At 36.9% G+C, this 24,709-nt stretch overlaps 1 protein-coding gene across 1 annotated transcript in view; it reads right to left on the bottom strand.

Annotated features, from left to right (window-relative positions):
- Positions 1–2,158: 2,158 nt before the first annotated feature.
- Positions 2,159–24,709, bottom strand: part of LOC117339387 (neuropeptide Y receptor type 2-like) — an 83,891-nt gene continuing 61,340 nt past the window's right edge. Inside the window, exons 3-4 of the mRNA XM_033900949.1 lie at positions 7,111–7,268; positions 2,159–6,717 (exon numbers count right to left, since the gene is read on the bottom strand). Coding sequence (XP_033756840.1) covers positions 5,590–6,717; positions 7,111–7,188 — 1,206 coding nt within the window. The 5' untranslated portion in view covers positions 7,189–7,268 and the 3' untranslated portion in view covers positions 2,159–5,589. The remainder of the gene's footprint in view (positions 6,718–7,110; positions 7,269–24,709) is intronic.

Raw genomic sequence — 24,709 nt, 5'->3', positions numbered from 1 at the left:
CAATTGGTGTGAGTTATATATTCCTGTCATTTCTTGTTAGCGCTCAGCATATTAGGAGTGGGGCGATTGGTTCACCCGTTGTCAGTATAATGTGACCGGGTGGGGTGTCCTGCTGGGTGTCTTCGGCAGTATGCTCCAGTGTGGTAGCACTATAAATCGGCAAAAGTTCCGGCCTACCACAAGGAGACTTCACACAAACATACCATAGCTTCCCAAAACACATACGCACTCACCACACGCATGCATGTCGCACGCACGGGAGGCCGCCCTTAAATGACATTTCTTGTTAATATATTTCGATCAATTTCTATCAGGTCTATGTCATTTTGTGGTAGCACCCATGTCTCGAGCTTATTAACTTATCGGATGCGTGGCACTTCTAGCGCAGAAAAAAATTAGATATTGTGAAATTTATTCAAATGTTTTATATGCACAAAAGCGTTTTTATCTCTGAACAAACCTTACACTCCGCATCGCATGTGTACTCTCTCTACCTCTCTTTGTGTCATCCATCTAATTTATCCCTAAATCATTTTCAAATTTATGGTATAAATAATATAATTGTTATATTATTTTAGTAAAAAAAAAAACCACCTCTGTGTACACGAATAATGCATGTCATCAATCTAGTTTAAATCTAGAAGGTCATTTTCACTACGTTACATTTTAATACATTTTAATGTAACGTTGTGAAAATAAGCATCTGCATTTTAATAAGACAGGCATGTTATGTGATGTGGACTTAATTGTATATGTATGGAGAAGAGCTCGTAAATTGCAAGAATTTGTCTATAAGCAATTTGCCATTTTGTTTAAATCAAATACATTTCTTATAATATACGAACAAATTTTGCAGTTTTTTGTTACTGATAATAAAAAACACGAAAGTATAAAGGAATTCAAATATCAGATTTTTAAATTGGCGTTTCTATATATGGGACATAGAAGGTTTTAGAATAGCAAAGTGTGTTATTCTCTGTATTTTTGGAACTAATGTAACATCTTTTCCTAGATCCATGAACAATCTCTCCGAATAGTGGTGATCTCTAGGGATACCGACATCAAGTTCAATCCGATCTCAGAAAATATTTTCTGAACAAAGGTTTATGACTACAGTGATAACATCTCAAGTAATCCAATATTCAATAGACTGTTGTTAATACAGTGAAACCTGTCTAATCCGACACCTGACTTTTCCGATATCCTGTCGAATCCGACACTGTACCGTATTTCCGTGATGCCAAGTGTAGTCAACAACAAATACCTGACTTTTGCGACACCCTGTCTAATCAAATCAAAAGTGTCACTCCCACATGATGTTGGTTTAGACAGGTTTCACTGTATCACAATTTACTTAAGATACATAAAATGTAAATATGTATCAATAGCTGACAGCATAATAATCTTAAATACAGAATTTCGAGACATACATTATGATTCTGATTCAGACTGAAAATTGTTTGATTCACGGTCTTGATTTTATTTGGAAATGCTCTATTTTCTGATGCGACTTGAGTTCACCTGAATTCATACAGCAGGTGTCATTAATGAAGCAGGAGACGCCCTTAGTCTTCCTGAAAACTTCCTTCTACTTTCATCAATTCCGGTGTATCTTGCTGTTTCCTTCTCGAAGTACATGCTGTCTAGATATGAATACAATTTTATTCGTTGATACCATTGTATGATTTGTGTTTTTTTCTATATCGAATATTGAAGGAGACTTCGTCTTTACAAAGTGTTTAAACGATCTGGGCTTACTTAAAAATCCTTAAAAATCATTTCTGGTAGAACTCATCTGGCCAAATTTAAAAAAAACTGCATAGCAGTCTTGAGTACATTGCATCTTTTTACCTGCGTATAGGAAACACAATGCAAATGTTGATAAAGATTAAAGGAGAAATGATATTTTCACTCATCAATCAATTAATGTAACCACGCTAAATATACATCAAGACTTTGCCTGTATGTTTGTTGTAATGTTGTTTTGCCGTAGAAGGCAAAAATTGTTTCCCTTTTTAAAAAGTGGTCATCGCCGATGCGAAGCGTGATTATTGAGCACATTCAACATTAGCAGATCTCACCTAGATAAAAACAACAAACGTATTTTTTCTATTATTGCAGTATACATAAGTCACGAAAATATAACAACGCCATGTGATTTATTTACAGACTTTTTATATATATTTGTTGATAACTACGACATCAGGAACATACAAAGAAAAACTCAGGCATAGTCATGAACTGGTGGGACCTGTTAACCGGAAGTTCTTCCAAAATGTACGAAATCGCATAACTTTTCCGAATGTATATCAAAATTTTGAACAGGAAACATTTTCCTCGCCTGAACAAATATATTCCGAAAATTCAAAATGATATGCAACATAATTTAATTTCAGTGTGTGCAATCTAGGTAGGATAAAAATGTCCTCACATACAATAAAAGCAGGCAAGAATGTTTTGCTCCCGTTCAAAATACTTATGAGCATCAGGTCCGAAAACAGGAAGCATATACTCTTATAACTAGCGGCATGAGTTCAAAGATTGAGATTAATGATACATCACGTGTATCCGTTCCATTACAACCATACACAAGGGACATTATACATTTATATAATTGTGATAATCATATTATATATAGATATATTCATTTATATAGACATAATAAATTTATACATGTTCAATAAATCATCAATATATTTTATCAACCAAACACAGGTATCTCCACACACAAGGCTTATCAGTCCTCGCCACATATCGTTACTCGTTGTGTCCAATTGTTTAATTATAAACAAGTGTCGCATTTTTACATTAATGCAATGCCTTCCAAATACTTTAAACAGACATTTTATCTAATAAGAAGCATAATCCGTCAATTAAATATTTCGCGAAATCGTAAAATTGGCCAAGAGTTTCCTGTTACAGACGAGAAGTGAAGATATGTGGCGAGGAACTAGGGGGATACCAATCAGCGTTGTCGCTGACACTTAGGCGAGCTTCCATGTTAACAACACAGATGTGTTTTTTTCACTACGACTGTGGCATTGGGAATAAGCGTCACGATATTCCTGATGCTTAGCTATACTAAAGAATGTCCGTATAGACAATCAAGAGGATGTTTTAGAATAACCCAAAACACTTAACATAAAGTACCAAGAGGTGAATTAATGTGCAATGGTATGGTGAATTGTAACATGTAACCTAATACATTTTCCAGAGTAGGTGTATTGCAAAATATGCAAAATAATTTTAATTGTTTCTAATATGAGACAAATTAACAAGTGCGAACATAAGTGTAGGTTAAGGCAAAGACGGCAATAACAAAATTACAATTATATTCACCTTGGCGCGTGTGTTCCATCTAGAATAAGTTGGAGAAATAAAATCACTGGTCCGGAATTGTTATCCCACGCATTCGGAATGCGTAGTGTCCGCCTAAGCGGAATATATCGTAACATTAGAACGTCTTATGTTTAAATGATAGTGTGTCCTTATTATTATCGATTATCAACGGTAATTGGAATTAACATTTTCGTAGATCCTGATGCGAGACGTGGCAAAAAATGAAAATGATTTACTGGGTATATACATAACGTCTATCCCAGCTGACGATGAAGAGATTTGAGTGACGTCATTTAATTGTTTGTTAACAAAGACAGCTGACGCAGGTCTCCCTTCTATTGATTCACGACTATTGCGTTGCTATTACACGTTGAGTAGAATGAATGTTCATTTGTCTATTAGCGAATATTTTCTATTGCACACGTGACCAATATTCGGCTTGATCTGACAGACGTGAACCTTGCAGATGTAGGTGACAAATGAATGACAGATGGAGGAGATGGAAGAGACGTTTACAGTGTTTCACATCTAGTGGTCAGATAAAGGCACAGCAACGTTTGTGTAAGAGCTAGTTGGATACGACTTATTGCGGTTTAGCTATAATTCCTTTCCAAATTATTTCTGTCACGAAGTTTCCCTTCATTTTTTTTTTTAATTTTAAATGTTTAACAAAATACCGATTCCATTCTTATCATGAATTAATTCATTTCACTGGGCACGTAAAGACAACGCCGTTGTAATGTAGTTGTAGTCGTCACAATGCTCGCATCAGGAATCTCTATATAACTTCAAAATGCAACATGCCAATACGCGTTCAATACGTAACGTTAGCCATAATATCACGGTTTCAAGCATTATTTTAACGAATTATAATCTTTCAATTGCATAAAAACCTAGAGTTAATCTACATTTGAATATAACAGTAACAAGCTGTACGAACTGCTTCCTATGGATATCTACAGGCGCATATGCTAGTATAGTGTTTCTGACAAAACAATGTTACCGCCTGACTCGGATTCCAGATTTATCAACTAATTACATACAGCCAAACCTAATGTATACTGAACTTGTACAAATCAAAGGAATCACAATTAATTGGAACTTTATGCGTTAAGAGGAAATTAAGGGATCTAATGAGATCATCTAATAATGACATGGTAATTAGCACGTGCGATGTTTCTAAATTCCATGAACTCTACTGTGACCTCAATGGAAATGGAGCAAAATTACAAAGCGTAGGTCCGTGTCTAATTGACCGTGTGGCGTGTGCTTTATTAGATATAAATATATGCCTCGTCACTTTAAATGAGGCAATTTGATACAGCAGATCCGCTTTTAATGGTATCGATGGACGAACAACAAGGAGCCATTATCACGGCCGATCGCTCATCATGTGACAAAACATACGTACTTTGCCAATGACAACGGTGATTTTTTATTTACCATCAGTATTAAAATATAATCTCACCGCCGTACGTCATCACCACCTCAATATCAAGGGCCTGTTTGATTTTCTGGATTAACTCCGGCAACAAATTGAATATCAAACAATGTCTTTTCTTGAAATCCATAAATACATAAATATATATTCATTATATATGTTCATATTATCATATTCGTAATTATGCAGGAAAGATGGCCGATATATAAATGCAATTCGATAAGTGTACTATAGCTTATGATGAAAGGATAAGATTACTAATAAATAACGAACGTTACATCTATATAGGACATACCACATCAATAATCACGGCATTCTGACGATGTAAAGGTGGTTTCAGTACTGAAGACATTTTCAAATATTTTGCCAGGAATCTTTGATATCGTTTGTCTGCTTAAGGAGGTACATGTAGTGCCGTTAAGGAGACCTGACGTAGTGCAACTTGATCGAAAAGGATGAAAACTTAAAAAATATGACATTGCAACGTTTAAAGTGAATATGAAGATAGATGAAGCTACACTTAACGATGGCTTCGTACAGGTTCGTTACTTTCCTCGTTACGCGTGAGCTGGTTGTCCTGAATGAAGGCTGACGCTATGTTCTGTCTGGGATACACTCCATCAGCTCGTTAGCCTTAAGATGTAGCGAAATGTATGTTATTTAGGTACTTAAAACGGGAATCAGATATGGACACTTTAACATGTCCATGACACATCAGCTATACCACATGACTGTCGTGTGATTACTCGTTTTTATGCAGTCACACAATGGTAGTCGTCAAAGCAGATTTTACATGAAATACGGATTATCTATGTGCTATGTGTTCCTTCACTGTCTACATCCGTGTTCACTTTTAATTCTACCTTCTCTGATTCTGGATCATAGAAAGCTTTCGGCTTATTTGTTGGGCTACAGTCGTTCGGCTTCTCGCGTTCTTTTTGGGGTGATCTGTTGATCACAACTGAGGGTTGAGTGTCAACATTTGTGTATTGCGTATAGTTGCCATTAACTGGTCGCTCCCGTTCCCTTCGGAACAAAAATGGGAGGACTTGTTTAAATTCTTTTTTGAAGTTATCATTCATCCATGCGTAGAGAAATGGGTTATAAATCGTGGAACTCATGGCTATTACGTGAGCAGAGAAAAATATTAAAGTATAATAATACCAAAGAGGTATATGACTTTTGTACTCCACCGTAAGCAAAACAGTGTTCAAGGGTAACCAGCAACAAACGAAGATTGTCACCATTGCGATCAACATCTTATTTGTCCTCCGCTTGCGCTTAATTTCCGTCTCATCCCTCTCGCGATATTTTGATCCACTACCAATCTTTGACCTTGACCTTTTCTTAAGAGCCAACGAAACCTTAGCGTAACAATAGGTGATGATACTGCAAGGCACGATGTACTGAAGAACAAGGCTGGTAACGGTGAAGAACTGTGATGCCTGTCGGCGTGGCCAACTTTCCTCGCACGTGCACCCTTCGGAACTCTCCTTCAACTCCATGTATATACCGAGTGGAAGCGATATAGAAATTGAAATAATCCAAATGGCAACGATCATTAACAAGCAGACACATACTTTCATTCGGGGCTTGAACGGATAAACAATGACGAAGTAGCGGTCGACTGCAATGGCTGTTGATGTAAGCGTGGAAACGTACACGCTGATACCAAGAGACATTGGGACGATGTGACACAGTGCCTCGCCAAACATCCATGAGTTGAGAAAGTAGCTGAGGGGAGTAAACGGAACAGCAAGGAGGCACATAAGAATATCGGACACCGCCAAGTTTGTGATGAATATATTAGTGATAGTTTGCATTGTTTTGTTCCGTACGACACAATACACCACTAGCGTGTTTCCACTGATACCCAGCAGGAAGATCAAAGCGTACATTATGATAAACAGTCCGGTTAGCCAGGGCTGATGCATCACCTGATGAAAAAGATATGAAATCTATGACGATGATTACAACAACAAAAGTTGGACAAATTACAAACCAGTAATGTTCTTACCAAAAGGGAACAACACTATGCATTGTTGTATATACCTGGTTCATTTGATAAAATGTCGGCATCACTTGGAAATGTACGCCTCGTGTTGTGTATCTGCTCATTATTAACAACAATACACATGAGTTATTCTGTTACCAGTTTGTTGGTTTAGTATACCATCAACATACATCTTCTAGCAACTTCCAATTATTAACAATCTTGTACTTGAATAGATTGTACAATCTACATATGAACAAGGGTATAAAGAAAAGTTGCAATTAGCACAATCGAAATTAAGCGTGATGCTCAAGATTTTTTTGTTTTGTTAATTTACCTGTGGTGGATCATTCTCGTTGTGAGTCATGTTCGCCAACAATCGTGAAAGATTTTCAGCTGAGATGGTCGACGCCATCTTTGTTTCTTCAACGTTTCTTGTTCTGTATATCCTGGATAAATCTAAGGTTGGAGTTTTTAATCTGCCTTCACAAGAATCTGGAAATATAAAAAAAAGATACTACACTTTATATCTGCGTATTACGTGTTCAATGTAATTTTGCCATTAATGAACAGTGACGTATATACGTACATGTCATACATGTATCTGTTTTTGCGTTACTGGTGTAACTTGTTTACGAATTGTTGCGGTACAGTTAAAATTAATCAACGATACATTTACGTCATACATCTGACATTTGGATACGTCGCAAACGGTGATACTTGTTTTTGGTTTTTGGGGATTACGACCTTGCAACAGCCAGGAGACACCTAGAGTACGAAAACAAAGCACAGAAAAAACTGTATTGAGGAAAGATTTAAGATCTCAAGTGTTGCTATGTTGGCAGAAGCCATTTTGACCCCTTGATATGAAATGAATCCCTGATTCTTCAAGGACACACATGAAGTAGGAGCAGCGGGCTCTATTCTTTGGCTTTCCAAAGTCTCCTGCACAGACAACAAACGAGAAAACACTCCGGTGTCAATATTGTGTCAAATAAAGTTATTATTAGGCATATGATTTTAAAGTTACATAGAGGAATCTATTTTCGTTTATAATGCAAGTAAAACCTCTGCAAAAAACGGTTTTAAAAGCACTACATAATTGATCGTCAACTGGAGATCAATCAAAACATGGAAAATTGCTATAGAGGTCTGTTCAGCGAATGAAGTGAATTCTTTTCATAGAATGTTTCATAGTACAGTGTGGTAGATTCAAAACACCAGGACCGGAAAACAGTTGTTTTTCTGTTGTTTCAACTACCAAACTGTAGACATGGTGCCTTCATTTGTTTTAATCTATTCGGCAAGAACAAGAGAAATACGATACTACTTGCTGATGCAAATAACCCGTATGTTCCGAAGCATTATATCATAATAGCAAAAGTCAAGGTGTTATGGATTATTACAATTTTAACATATTTCCGATACGAACGGAAAACACTACCCAAGGAGAGACATTGTAGTGTATGTAACCCCTATAAAACCATCATCACCGATTCTAATTGAAAACAAATATGTCAGAAATGTTTCTATAGATTACTGAAATAAAATATCTCGAGATTAGCTAGTTTAACGGGGACGGGACGGACATTTTCATCAGAAGCATACAAACAAAACTACCTTACCAGTAGAAACAAAAATTAATAAATCGGTTCCGGATTTTGAATTTCCGGATTTTCCGAAAGTGTGTTTACACAGGAAATTTAGTTTTGCATAAAGCAAAAAATGGAAGCCCATCGAAAAGGTAAGATAGCAGGAAAACTTAATTTACAACATATGTCAAAAAAAGATTAATTCTGTCTTTGGGATAGAGATATTTAATTTCAAATAGGTTTCAGAAAAAAAATTGTGTAAAGAATTGTGTCATTTTGGGTCAAATATCATAATATTTTGCAATTTTTGAACATTTTTTTAAGCTGTAACATAGTATTCACAGCTCTAAAAACCACAGAATTTTTACTGTACATTGCTACCTTACAATAACCGCACCATTTAAATTGATGCTTTGAAGCAGTTGCAATGTGACATGATGCATCATATATGTTAGTACCGGAGCCAACACTTCACCACTAATGACCTATATGTTCATCGCAGATAACCACGTTTGTTGACACTTAACAATCAATACCCTAAGTATTAATATTTGAACACAGCTGTTACTGACATGAATAGCAGTTGTTTACCTGCTTTGGTACGAAGGGATAATTAATTAGAATCGAAATCAGTTTCTTGTTGTGTTGATACCGATATCAATAGTCAGAAACATCAAACAGCTGTCAAAACCATTGTGTGTTTGATGTAGCTGATAACGAAAATCCACACTTCATGTTATTTATACTTGATACTGGCATGATTTTTATTCTGTATCGCTCCATATGTGTCCTCTATATTTGCACATTTTTTACATGTGGCTTTCCATTTCGTATTGTTTAACGTCCTATCAACATCTAAGGTGATAGCTTGGAACTGATGCTGACTTGATAATGCTACGTGTAACTTAGTGAAGCATTTAGTGCCGAAGACAACCAGCCGGACACCCCACTCAGTCACATTATATAACAAATAGGTCGTCCCGCTCAAACTAGGATGCGTGCTAAGCAGAAGTAGCAACTAGCATTTTTGCAGGATTTAATATGTCTCGGTCAGGAGACAGACCCCAGCCTTTCTCAAAAGTGCGAACGCCCAACTAAGGGCTTAACGTGAAGGCAGTGTCATTTAGAAGACATTTAGAAAGAAGAGAAAAGATAGGACCCTAAATTGAGTCGCCTCTTACGATCATTTTGTGCAAACTGTACCTAATTTCTGTGAGGACAGTGCAGATCATTAGATATTACGTATTCCTATGCGAATACACGTACGAGCTGTGTCAGCCGTTGTTGACAGGTCGTCGAACAGACTCGTAGACTATGCACACCTATGGATAACAGACCACCCATTTACATGTAAGAGTTATATCCTAAATATAAGTCTCAATGGAAGAGTAAAGACGAAACCATCCACGACATCGACAAATGCGAGCTGTGTGGCTCTGGAGTGGTGGCATTGTGCGGTGTTCTTATTACTTTTAGATTATATTAGCATGTAGGGAATGATCATGCTGCAATTTCTGAAAAATCCATCAGATGTTTCTATCATTATATACTGTTTGGGTTGTCTTCATTTCTTGGAAATTCGTATCTTAATATACTCTAATTATCCATCAATTCCGCTGTGATTACTTTGTAATGTTAGTGTTGATTTTCAAAATACAATCTGTATTTCGAATGCTTATAGCAAGCGTTAAATTTACTATCTGAATGATGTGGGTAATTTAGCAGATTCAAATTTTAGCCTATTATCAACTTCTTACAGATATGTGAGAATGAGATGGGGCGCCACGTTATTTGCTGCATAAAAAAAGTGTAATCATTGGAATTATAATTTGGAACGATGCTTCCAGCGTAGGACGAACAGCACTTTCTGCTAAAAGTTTTATGTTTAAATTTAACAAAATATATATAAAAAAAAAAAAAAAAAAATACTAAGTATTTAATCAGCAGATACACAATGTTTAGGTTTAGATTTAGCCTCGGGCAGTACTGATTACATCTAATGAGTGCCTCGCTAATTCTGAACGCCTCCGAATTAGTAAGCAATTAGTAATTAAAAACTACATTAATCAACTACAAATAAAAATAATTTGGTATCAAATTGAGTCAGCGATTCAGCTAACATGAAGCGAATAGCAATAACAACAGTTTAGATGGCAGTTTCAAACATGTTTAACAGTTTGTTTTTTCATCGGCACTTAAATCAATGTCCTTTGTAAATAGCGTATACATGTGTAATTCAGTGCATGCAACTTATTTTCTCTCAGACGAAAAAACATACATATTAGTTGTCCTGAAAGAAAAGGAATGACACGGAAACCAGCCAGAGCCAACCGGAACCTATAAGACTACTGGGTCCTCTTTTAGTCTTGTCAGATATTTAACAAATTGTATCATTCGTCAGCTCTTGATTAATGTACTTCCGAGGTCGGGTCGGAATTGTAATCAGTGATTTAATTACTGATAGCAATTTCGGTCTCTGGAGTCCGATGGAATGTCACGAACATGTTACTAGGCACTGCGGATAACCAAGATTCTGTACGTCAGCTCATTCTTTGACGTCAGGTACAGATATGTGTATACCTCTGGTTTTCCCTAGTGTGCTTTGAAACATGCGATGGTATACCTTACGTTTATCATTACATAACAAGTTTTACTAGCGTCGGATATTGGACAACACTTTTCATTTTGGAGCACATGCTCTTGCATTGTTTCCCTTTCAGTCTTTCAAATGTTTCCATTTAATGTACGTTTTGCGAACAACTGATTATTTTAATCCATCATCATCAGATGATGGAAGATGGACTATTCAAAAAGCCCTGCGTCCGTGGTCCGTCCGTTCCTCAGTAAATAATTCTTGTTTTCGCTATTTCTCAGTAATGACTGTAGGAATCATTCTCAGATTTTATATATAAGTTTTCTTCGGTCTCTAGTTGTGTATATTAGCAATTTGGGACCAATCAGAAAACAACATGACCGACAGGCAGCCATATTTGATTTCGACAATTGAAGTATGTTGTCGCTATTTCTTAATTAATTAATTAACTAGCATGACTAGAGTGCATAGCTTTCATAATCTGTCAATATGTTAATACATGATGTGCCGAAATGGTTTGCTTCAATGACATTGACAATTCGCCCACAGAGTGAAATACACATATCTCAAAGGTCATCCGATCGTGACCCCTTATGCGATGTCGTTAGATGTTCATGTAATGTAGTGATAATGACCATCTAGATTTTAATTAGATTGTAGTCACTAGTGTACCAATATATATTTTAATGTCTACATGGTTTTTTTTATGTCAATTCGTCTTTACCCTATTTTGCTCATATTTTTAATCACTTTTTTGCCATAATGACCTTTAAAGTGCAATCTAATTAAAATGTAGATGTTTATTCTCACTAACGTTACGTAACACTTTATCTCACAAATTGACTTACTAACGTTACAACAATCGAGTTTCACCATTGCATTTCCTCTTTGTAGAAAAAAAAACTTGTCTTGATATTAGGTCGGGCACCTTGAAATCGGCAACATCTTGTGCATTTTTTAACTTTGCTTAACAGGGATTTGAAAGCATTTGTATCATACAAATATTAATTATCAGAAAATGAACTAAAATATGGCATAAGTTTTTAAAGCTTTTGTGTGGAAACTGCAATGATTCACATATTTGTTTAAGGGCAGAGTTTGACAACCCAAACGCCGATTTTTTGTTTTGCAGTGACTGCACTTTGACTATATAAGTAACAAAATGTGTAGTATACTTCTAAATATGAATATTAATGCCATACTGTAATAAAACATGATGCGTATTGTCATTATCAAATTAAGATACTATGTATGTTTGTTAAATTTATTGTAGCAAAACTGGGCGAACCAGAACGCAAGTAGCAAAGAAGCTGAAATGGTTATTGTTCCTCTAAAGTTTGGGGGTCCCGGGTTATCTGCGGTCTGGCCGTTGCATTTTTCCTCTCATTTTTATAACATGAAACATCATCATACTGTGATTCTTGTGAAATGTTCCCATATGGTGACCATTTTCATTTAAAGAATTATTTTGTGGTTTATGTTGAAGCCTCTAGATACCAAAGTGTTTAGCTACCTTTGTGTAGTAATACGCCCTAAAAGTCATGCGCATAAGTTATGCGACATAGGCGTTATCTGCTCCAAAGACATCCCTATCCTGCGATGTTTAGATTACCCCGATCAGGACTCGGTACACAAATTACTGTCGACCTATGACCTACCGTTCTAGGGCTGCAGTCTGGACGTTAAAGCCTGTTTGTCCGATATTATCAACTTATCATGGCGTCAAAGCTTATGTGTACAGGACGCAATAATATCTATTGACCATCATCGAACGTTGCTAATTACGTTGTTTTTCGGAAGAATGCGTCTGTCGGTGTAGATTGACCGGTCACTATGGCTCAGACTGATACATTTATTCGAGGATTGCTTCCGTCACAAATGACCTGTGAACATCGTGACTTAACTGGGGATCAAACATCTTAATATCGTGATAAGGGATTACTCTTCAAAGTTTCTTTTGTGCATACATATTCAGAATCGAAATCGGAACACAATGTTAATCTAGACATTTTCATGTATGACAATATACATAATGCAGATACAATTTGGGTATGCTTATTATCAAAGTTTTATATAAAAAAAAATCGACGCACGAGTAATCTGCCAAATCAGCTATTCTTGGCCAACGTTTCCTAACGCTTGAACAGAACTGATAAATGACAGCAATAAATCTCGGAATGCTCCGTTTTCCAATTACTGCAGTGTTAATTCAATATATATATATCATTATGATGTAGATGCATCAAAGGATTAAGATAAGTGATTCCCAGACTGTATAATGATGTATGTATATTGCGACAAATCAATATCAATACTGGTTTTTATCGACAAGGTCCATCATTCATCCACAATAATCAATCGTGGCCCACTTTCCTCACCGTTCACGTGACTTCCTAAAAACAAAACTATCTGCGAATTTATAGACCTGTATAATTCCAAAGTACCTCAAACGTTAATATAACGTTAAAACAGATAATCAATGCCTAAGTTGTTTTAAGCAAAAAAAATCACAAGCGCTTAAAAATGTTAATGTTCAAACATGATTAAAGAGAAACTGAAAAGATTGTATAGACGTACAGAATTAAATTGATACACAAATTACGTAAATGACCCGGAACAATACGACTGGCTGGTACAATTAAAAAAGGTTAGATTTGTCATAAAGTAGTTCTGTCTTGTATTGTTATATGTAACAATGGCGGCTGATCTTTGACATCCTCTGCCAAAGTCATCTTTTATATTTCTTCGTGGCCAAGTCGAATAAGACCCATGTGCCAAGTATGAGTAAGATGAGATCTGGTGAAAGAATAGATCTGACGCTTTAAGCAATGCCAACTTGTAAGATTAAATTAAAAAAAAAGTTTTTCTGCATGCCAAAACGGCATGTGTAAAAATAACATTATTATTTAGTATAAAAATATGTGAAGCGTTTATCAATATACTGTAGGCATACATATTTATTGGTAATCTATCAGCTCTATTGGACTTACAGGCTGGAGACTAATTATAATAGTTGCACTGTCTGTACACTTTTTCTATAACAAATATAAAGATTCATCACTGTGCTAATCTGTTGAAAATTGGTTATGCACTCAAATTTTAATGTGCCAAAATTTGATTCTTTACAGTACAGTAATACTCACTTGTGTCGAACACGCTTGAATCGAATACATCAGATGAGTCGAATGTTTCGTTCGGTCCCGATTTTTTCCCTTCTTTAGCTTAGTAGATCTTAGTAAAACACGGATGATTCGAACAGGGTTGAATCGAACACTGCGGTTGTGTCGAATATATTTTTAGTCCCTCCCTTTCAAAGGTAAAATTTGCATTGATCGAGCGTGGCCGATCAGCCGTAACGGTTTTACCAGCGCCTTTTGTTAGTTTCTGGCTGTCGGTCATCCCATTGTTTATACAGGTGCACAGGAGAAGTAACACGTTAGAGTGTACATACAAAGCATGTAACTTAGAATAAAATGTACACGTTTCAGTCTACAAACTATAACATCATGACATACTGTGTTCTGTTTACTGTTTTGATACACATGGCCGCCGAAAAATTTAAGGAATAAATAAACGATAAATTACATATCTTCCACCCGAAACATGCAGGGTAAAAATACTTGTCAGTTATTGATTTATTTATCTATGCCTAAATTCTGAATACACCGATGCAATAGTAACAATACTATGCGGGATGTTGCAATACATGATCATGCAGCCGATAAACACTGACCGCGGCCTTCACCTTATATACAATATCAGCACACGTACTGTCGATCAAATTTTCCTTTACTATTTATTGTTTCATGTTATTTAATTGTAGAACAATATTAACGGATTTTAAGAGAAATAATGTGGGTACAATATTAACAGGATGAGCAGTGAAAATATAAGTTTAGCAGTGAAAATAGTAAGTTTTTCGTTTTTGACCAATTGTTTGAGATACAACCAATGATACTCGGGTATTTTCTCTCCGTATACAAACGGACGTTGATAAGTCGAATATTTTGCTTAGACCCGTCGACTTATCCAAATTTTACTGTATTTTAATGCGGTAATGTGTTAGTACAAAAAATACATATTCGGCCAAAAGACAACATTTTCTGCATAAAGGGGCCCTAACAACACAGTACTGTACCTCCTACAATCTGGATACAGCTTCACAGAGACAATTTGAACACGGTAGAACACGAGATGGCAAACACCTGATGCAAATGTGTGGGATCGTCTGAATCATCTTGGACAGTATGGGTAAAAACACAAAAAGCGTCATGGCAGTAGACCACCATATACCCTGAAGCATAGACTGTGGGAATTTTGATTTACTTTAAACAGACAGCGAGTGCTATAAACTGTTTTTGTCCATTATACATTGTAAATATCTTGACATTTTGTGCGATCTTGTTTGGTTTCCGATATTAATCGATGAGTAAATAATATAAAACCAAGGAGGGCCTTCACAGACAAGTAAAGTAAACACAACAACAGACGATCCCTTTCTGTATGTCCTAGGTAATAGACAGTTATTTTAACTAAACACTACAAAATGTCAGTATATTATCACATAGTCAAGTAAATTGCTTTATATAGATCGTTCGATCGAGTGGTAATGAGGATCGACGGGCTATTTTTACAGCGATAATATTTAACTCTAGCTCAGTCTGTTTGTTTCAATCTCCATTTCTACAGATGTATTTCATTAAGTGATCACTGTTGTTTGTCTGTAAGTGTTCTAGATAGTTTTCCCCTGTGTTTTAGTGAGGACTATATCAGGCTTGTCTATTCTAATAAAAATATAGGTACTAATTAAGGTTTCAATTTAAATTAACTAAACACTACATGTCGCAACATACTTTTATGGGGGGGGGGGGGGGGGGGGGTTGTTAGGTTATATGTGTGTCAAACAAATGGGTTCTATTCCTTGAAGACGATGACTATCTAGCTTACCAGGACGTATATTTTGTTGTTGCATGTTTTGAAGTGTCTTGGGCAAAGGTAATTTATTTTGATCTTAAATAACCGCTGTTCATTTACGTAGGTTATCATTTGTTTTTCTTAATCATTTTCCCCGAATCGAATTTCAACAACAAACCGATTCCGTAATATAAATACCGTTTGCAATACGACCAGCGACAAGATCGGTAAGGCAATATTTTATTAAACTTCTCCCTTGTGCCGATATGATGAACGAGATCCCACCACTAACTTCTATTTTTTGGAACATTACATTACATTCGACCTAGGTTCATATGACATGCGTTTTCAATGATACTGATAACGCTTACCCTTCCTGAACATCTGGTCGTATGCTCTTCTGAACACCCATCCCTGGACTCTGATTTTAATCTCCCCTCCCCTCCCTCTCCCGATCAGCTGGCCTCAGTCTCATGAACCATCTGGTTTTAGTCGTCCTTCCCTGATTATCTTGTCTTAGTCTCCCCTCCCAGAACATTTGGTTTTATTCTCCCCTCCCTGAACATTTGAATTTTATTCTCCCCTCCCTGAACATCCGGTATAAGTCTCCACTCCCTGAACATTTAGTTTTATTCTCCCGTCCCTGAACATTTGAATTTTATTCTCCCCTCCCTGAACATGCGGTATTAGTCTCCCCTCCCTTAACATTTGGTTTTTATTCTTCCCCTCCCTGAACATCCGGTCTTAGTCTTCCCTCCCTGAACATCCGGTTTTAGTCTCCCCTCCCTGCATATTTGGGTTTTATTCTTCCCTCCCTGAACATTCGGTCTTAAGTCTCCCCTCCCTGGACACCTGATCTTATTATCCCCTCCCTGATTACCTGGTCGAAGTCTCCCTTCCTTGTTGTCTGTCCTTAGTCCGTCCCCCCCCCCCCCCCCCCCCCCTCCCTGAACTCATGGTCCTATCCCCCCTTACAACTTGGCTTAGTCTTCCCTCCTAGAACACCTAGGCTTGGTGTCTCCCTTTGGCACCCTTCGTTTACACCTTGGCTTAGTCACCCCCACCCCCCTTGTACATATTGGCTTAGTCTCTTCCCTACCTGAACACCTAGGCTTGGTCCCTCTCCCTTAGTCTCCCCTCCCTTTACACCTAGGCTTAGTCTTCTCTCCCTGAACACCTAGGCTTGGTCCCTCTCCCTTATTCTCCCCTCCCTTTACACCTAGGCTTAGTCTTCCCTTACTGAACACCTTGACTTAGTCTTCTCTCCCTGAACACCTAACCTTAGTCTTCCCTCCCTGAACACCCAGGCTTGGTCCCTATCCCTTAGTCTAACCTCCCTTTACACCTAGGCTTAGTCTTCCCTCCCTGAACACCCAGACTTGGTCTCTCTCCCTTAGTCTCCCTTCCCTTTTCACCTAGGCTTAGTCTCTTCTCCCCCTGAACACCTAGGCTTGGTCCCTCTCCCTTAGTCTAACCTCCCTGGAAACCTGATCGTGTTCTATATATTTAACTCCCCCCCCCCCCCCCCCCCCCCCCCCTTCACATCTATTTTCAGTTCATATCTTCCATTTCATCGATTTTAAGGTAGAATTGCGTTTGCACGTTGGTATTCCCTTGTTTTGATACTGTGATGGTAAAACTTTGTCTGTAACCCAGTACAATTGTATGTGGTCGCGATTTATGCTTGATAAAATAGAACATGCATTTCAATATAGATTAGTTCTAGATGGTCTCAAGCAGAGTTCACGAACCTCTCCCGTGATCCCTGACTGTATTTCGTACCGTAATAAAGTTAATTCCTTTGACGCTCTTAACATGTATTGGTAGCATGAACAATCTCGTAAGACCAATGTTAAAGTACTGTCATTATTGTCGAAGAACGTTTCTACATTTCGCAAGATACCGGGAAATATTTTAAATTTTGTAAAATCCTAAGTTAACATGGTTTTCTAGAAAGAGGACATTGCCTTGACAGAAATTCCATAAACCATACCATTATCCATTAAGCCTGGTGTGAGAAAGCTTGTCCTGATGTGAAGTGACTGATCATTCGCCCAGGCGACTAGACTGGTCAGCAATAGTCATTGAGCAGAAAACGTAATTATAATTCACAACGTTCCGAAAGCCAGTTTACTATCGCACATTTATTGCGGTCCCCAAGTGTCAATTTGTATTGGAGCTCTTCTGTCACTATTTATGACAATGCCCACTTGCATTTCTCCTTCGCGAGAGTATCTCAATGACTTGGCATGTGAAAGCATCGAATATTCCTCCTTAAGTTTAAAATAAGTTTTAGGAATGACTACGGTAGATAACATACAGTATGGATAACATACTCGTGCCGTATTTTCTAGGTATTGAATAGCCGCTGGTCAATCATATCAATTCGTTGTACATTGTATCTTTTGTAAATCATTTCTGTTTACATATATACCTATGTAGGTGTTTGTACTCAACGACCGGAAAATGTTTCCATAGGTGGGAAACGCTGTTGGTTTCTCTTCAAACAGCGTTTGAAAGTTTGCGAAAATCATCAGTTTGATATTTTGAATTGTGAAATACGAAAAGAAAAGGGATCACAATTTGATTCTTGGATTCTTGGATTGAGGACCACCAGTAATGTTAATGAATTGCAGTATTTTCTTTAAAAAGATGATAAAAAAAATCAATCCATTTAAAATCTAGATGGTCATTCTCACTACGTTTCATAATTCCATTCCATCAGGGGTCACGTCGGGGTGACCTTTTGGATTAGCCAATCAAATGACTACTTCCAGAATCTTGGAAGTGAATTGTATGTGTCCGAATTAGCATGACTAGAGTGCATAGCTTTCATAATCTGTCAATATGTTTAAAGTCATTTCGTCACAGAAAGCATAAGCTACATGTTAATACATGCTGTGACGAAATGGTTTGCTTCGATTACATCGACAAATTGACAATTCGCACAGAGGGGAAATACAAATATCTCAAAGGTCATCAGATCCTGACTCCTTATGCAATGACGTTAGATGTTCATGTGACGTATTGAGATTGACCATCTAAATTTTGATTACATTGTAAAAAAGATGGGATATGTTTACGTGGTAACACAGATTTTGAGGCTTTTAATAGGACGTTTCCTAGTGTCTTTTATTATGATATTTTCGTTGTAGTTATTAAAAATCTAAAAACAATTCTATTATCATCAATCGATTAAAATGAAGCCGTTGAGAGATATTTTTCAATATATCTATAATTAATGAGTTATGTATGAAACTAATAGGTATTCCATACGACTTGATTATAAAAATAGTAGCCTACGCAATAAAACACTTAATTTCCACTTCGTAATTTGGGGAATACTTTTTTCCTTGTGCTAGATGCAGTTTGAAGTATTTGATATTCATCATTAACTGTTGCCATCATTATCACCACCTCGATTCTCTTACAAAGAATTTGATTATCTTATTTAGCAAAGACATGTACATTACGAGTATCTCTTCGATGAAGCACATGACAATGGCATTCCTGATTATCCGGTAATTTTTTTATTATTTCCAAAGGTATCGGTTAAATCTTATTTTGACCTGATTTTATCAATAGTTATAGTTGCGGTTTTGTTAACATTAAAAGAAATCAGATGACTTGAACGGCATGTTAAAGGATTCTAACAGATTTTCTGTCTATGTCAGTTTCGATTATAAAATATCAGTACTGAGTTCTCATTGTTAGATCACTTGATGTATTGTTTTAATGAGTACCGTTACAACTGAACGTTAACGGTACACAGAGATGGATAACATTCTGAAGGGAAGGACTCTTTTCTAATTGATATCTCTCATTTGCATTGTTCGGTTAGTTTAACGTGAATGATTGGTTTGGTTTGGTTTATTTTGTTTAACGTCCTATTAACAGCTAAGGTCATTTAAGGACGGCCTCCCGTGCGTGCGAAATGCATGCGTGTGGCGAGTGCGTATGTGTGTTTTGGGAGGCTGCAGTATGTTCGTGTTAAATCTCCTTGTGATAGGCGGGAACTTTTGCCGATTTATAGTGCTACCTCACTGAAGCATACTGCCGAAGACACCCAGCAGGACACCCCACCCGGTCACATACTGATAACGGGCCAACCAGTCGTCCCACTCCCAAAATGCTGAGCGCTAAGCAGGAGTATGAAGGATATACCACTTTGAAAATAGGAACGTGAAGGTTTTTCCTTTTTTGTTTTTGTTTTTACATTACGTCATTATGTCAAATACTCATCGATTGCACTATTGCATAGTTTTATAACGGTTGTTTTCTTTGGAATTCGTCACCTAAATTTGCAGCCTCTGCTGTTTATGGTTATTTTATGTGTTTACAAATAATGTGTTCTAAGTCGTAAACACTGGCATAGCCAGAGAAACAAAATTCATCTGTACTCTTCTTTTCATTCCAATAAAGCGTTTCCATTTCAGGCGTTGTTTCTATTCTTGCCAGCATCGAATTACAAAAGGGTATACACGAGGTTGATTTCCATCAACGTAGCAGAGGACTCTTGTCATAAAGGCCTAAATATAGGTGTCACATTGTGTATAAGCCAATTTATCGTAATAAAAAGTACGATGCTTTTGAAATCCCGAAAGATCAAAGTGTTTTGAGTAGGCGTTCTTATTTCCAAAAGAGAGCAAGTCGCTTTTGAAGATGAAGAAGAAATCAAATTTGACTCGGGTTTTAGTACTTTGAAGGTTTCTTTTTTCTTGAAACCTCACAATTTACACTTTTGAAATCATTATTCTTTTCGTTTTATGCTCTTGTTCTGTCAAGTCGACAGTTAAAGCGAATCATGATTCTGAGTTTAGTGTTTGAAATTTGAATGCCCCGGGATTTAATGACAGATTCTAAAAGCGCACAAATCTAATTACGTTAACAATTAATTATTATTAACAAGGTGCTGCAGCATCGTAAGTATAGAGTGGAGTGGACTACGGCCATATGTTTCAGGTTATGCCTGCCCTGTAGGAAGGGCAAATAATTTTACCTGCTGTCCCCATTGCATGATCGTATGTGGCGACTAAATTTGGGATATTATCTTGTCTCTTCTTTCTGAACAACTTTTTTCTTCCTAGTGTCTCCCATGACAATGCCTCACGTTTGGCCTTCGGTTGAGCCTTCGCCCCTGTGAGGAAGACTTTGGGTTCTGTCCCCTTGCCGAGACATACCATTAAAAATGGTAGTTGCTACTCCTGCTTAGCGCTCAGCATTTTGGGAGTGGGACGACTGGTTTGCCCGTTTTCAGTATAATGTGACTGGGTAGTGTGTCCTGCTGGGTGTCTTCGGCAGTATGCTTCAGTGAGGTAGCACTATAAATCGGCAGAAATTCCGACCTATCACAAGGAGACTTAACACGAACATACCGCAGCCTCCCAAAACACACATGCGCACTCACCACACGCATACATGTCGCACGCGCGGGAGGCCGTCCTGAAATGACCTTAGCTGTTAATACGACGTTAAACAAAATAAACCAAACCAAACCTTAGCTGTTAATAGGACGTTAAACAAAATAAACCAAACCAAACCAATCCTACTGGGTGTCTTTGGCAGTATGCTTCAGTTATGTAGCGCTATAAATCGGCGGCAAAAAAACCGGACTTTCACAAGAAGGCTTAACCTGAACGTACGCAGCCTCCCAAAACACACATACACACTCACCACACGCATGCATGTCGCACGCACGGGGGCCGTCCTTAAATGATCTTAGATGCTGATTGAACGTTAAACCAATCGAACCAAACCAAATCAAATCCAGGTTATGCAACGAACAGTCAATAAAACAGATTTTTGTATTGATGTATATTTTTTAAAGCTATAGAATATGGTCTCGAAACCACCGTGCGTGTCTCCCCCCTGACTCTCACCTTCCTGTGTCCCAGTTTAAGCGTTTTGCTGATACTGAATTGGATAAGGTTGACAGACCTATAGAGATGTGACCAGTATCAGATGACACCTTAATCATTATCCTTAATCCAATCAGAGTATTAATTAAATTGTCAATTTTCAATTTCCTTGGGTCGCAACTCAGCAACGGATCGGACGATTCTACAGTTCAATGTCCAATCTATATTCATTACATTATGAACATTATGCACACGGCTTCGCCCAGCTGAAGAAAGCTTTACACAAGGAAAATAGACAATAATATCAGTATTCAAGTAACGGCCAGTCCGAACATATTTCTTTACAAAATGTTTTTATTGGTTATCAATCATTTTAAAATGATATGCACTTAAATACAATTAACGTAGAAGAGTTAACTTCATTTTTTACATATAAAGCTGAGCAGACTTACCATAAACGTCATCACTGTTGCGTCAACCTTAACACGTGACTGATATGCTGAACAGCCTCAGCATTGTATGACCAAATGACATTAGCGTGGTCGAAAAATTACTTCTCAAATGATGAATGACCAGTGAGAAGTAATACTCCACTCCTGGTCATGTGCTACTTTATCAGAATATTGGCGTAATTTGATTAACTACGAAACCTTTCAGACAAACAAACCCCAGCGCAGACGAAATTTGCAATAAATTAGTTCTGTACTACATAATACGAAAAGCATTTATCTCTAAATGCCGATGACGTGAAATCGATTGAAATTTATTCAATATCGCAGTATATTGACATGGTTAGAAAAATAATATATCTATATTGGACAAAATAGACATTAGATCAATTTAAGATTGTACTCAAAAGTGCATGTTGGAGGATCAGCTGTCAGACTCGACAAAAGGCAGGTGAGGGCATATCCTAAGACTGCCGATGGTAAAGTTTAACACATCACACGTCATTATTTTGTCAGTGAACAGAAGGATTCGCGTTTTTTTACTATTATCAAATCATTTCTGACAATATATAATGGAAAAAAACATGTTATCTTCTCACGCAATGTTTCTTTGCATACTAGCGATTATAACTTTCAGCAAATTAAAGAAAACATCCATCGTTTTTACATCGTACATCAAATACCGACTGTTTTGTAGGATAATTGCCGGACAAGAAATAATCTAATTAAAATCTAGATGGTCATTCTCACTACGTTCATGTAACGTAGTGAGAATGACCCATCTAGATTTTAATTAGATTGTACAAGAACGTGCTGGTGGTTTTCGGTCACATCCATGCATTACTGACTTCCTATGCGAGTTATCTCTCTTTTTAACTGTGACAAGCATGGGCCCAGTTATACGATAATTCAACGCTTTTGTGGTATTTTGTAATGATGTGCTGTTATTCAGTTTATGTAGTACGCTATGTAAATCCCAAAAGTAGTTACAATTGCATGGTTCTGCACAAGTGGAGCATATCAATTATCACAGGGGACAATCTGAGTCCCGTTAACGTTAATTACGTATACTCGTCCGCAACTGTACACGTCATGATTACGCCGCTGTTTTGTACACGCAGGCGCTTGTTCTCTCCAGACGAAAAGCCGGATACCCAAGGTGACACATAACTCGAGTGTTTGTCAATCATAATGTGATAGAGCGAATTTACCACAATAACCTGGCGGACGGACTGCCACTGGGATTATCCAGTAGTCATTAGTCAATCTGTATAGACATATCGCTACCACTATCATTCCACAGCATCAGCCTTATCGGAATACACACAAGATATAAGCACTTTTCACACATGTGGTATGCATAAAACGCGACGTTAGATACATAATTTTGCAGAAGAAACGCAAACGTGAATAGCATCTACAACTTTAAAAATTGTAATGGATAGCTTGTATGTCAAAGCAATGGGGAATGCACAATACTGTTATATCGTTCGTCTTGGAATTGTTAGCAGTATCTTCGGCCAAGACAATGGAAACCTAATTATACATGATAATGTGTACGGAATCCGTTACAATATTCGGAATATTTGAAACGTGATAGTCAAGTATATTAGTCATACTTTACAATTTTGACGACTTAGAATATCGAATATGCCACGTTATCTAAACATATATATTAATCACTTTGATATACACATGCATTCCTGTGTTAGGTTTTGACCCTAATTATACAGAATGCACACTGGCTTACCGTTTGCATTACAATCCAGTGTTTGTTAAACAATGGTGAACCCTATATAATAACACAACAATGGTGAATCCCATATAATAACAATACAATGGCGAACCGTATATAATAACAATACAACGATGGTGAACCCTATATAATTACATTACAACAATGGTACATGTATACCCTAAAGATGTACATTGTAATTACAATACAACACAGATATACCGTATATAATTACAATACAACACTAGTCTACCATATATAATTACATTACAACAATGGTATACCCTATTTAATTAAAATACAACAATTGTTTTTCCTATAAAATTACATATCAACAGCGGTATACCGTATATAATTACAATACAACAATGATATTCCCTATATAATTACATATCAATAATGATATACCCTATGCTATTACAATAGGACAATTACATACCCTATATAATTAAAACACAGCAATGGTATACCATACATAATACAACCATGGTATACCGTATATAATTACATACAGTGTATAAATAATGATAAATTCATTATAATTACAATTCAACAAGGTACACCCTATATAATTACAGTACAACAATTGTTTTACCTTATTGAAGTACAATGCAACAAAGTATACCCTATATAATTACATTAAAACAATGGTGTATTCTTTATAACTACATTACAACTATTGTATACTCTATATAATTACATATCAATAATGATTTATCACATAATTACAATTCAAAAAGGTATACCCTATATAATTACAGTACGATTTTTTACCCTATTGAATTACATTACGAC

Source organism: Pecten maximus, chromosome 12, assembly GCF_902652985.1.
Source record: "Pecten maximus chromosome 12, xPecMax1.1, whole genome shotgun sequence".
Lineage (NCBI taxonomy): Eukaryota > Metazoa > Mollusca > Bivalvia > Pectinida > Pectinidae > Pecten > Pecten maximus.
The sequence above is the reverse complement of the archived record's forward strand: the minus strand, read 5'-3'. Positions and strand labels throughout refer to the sequence as shown.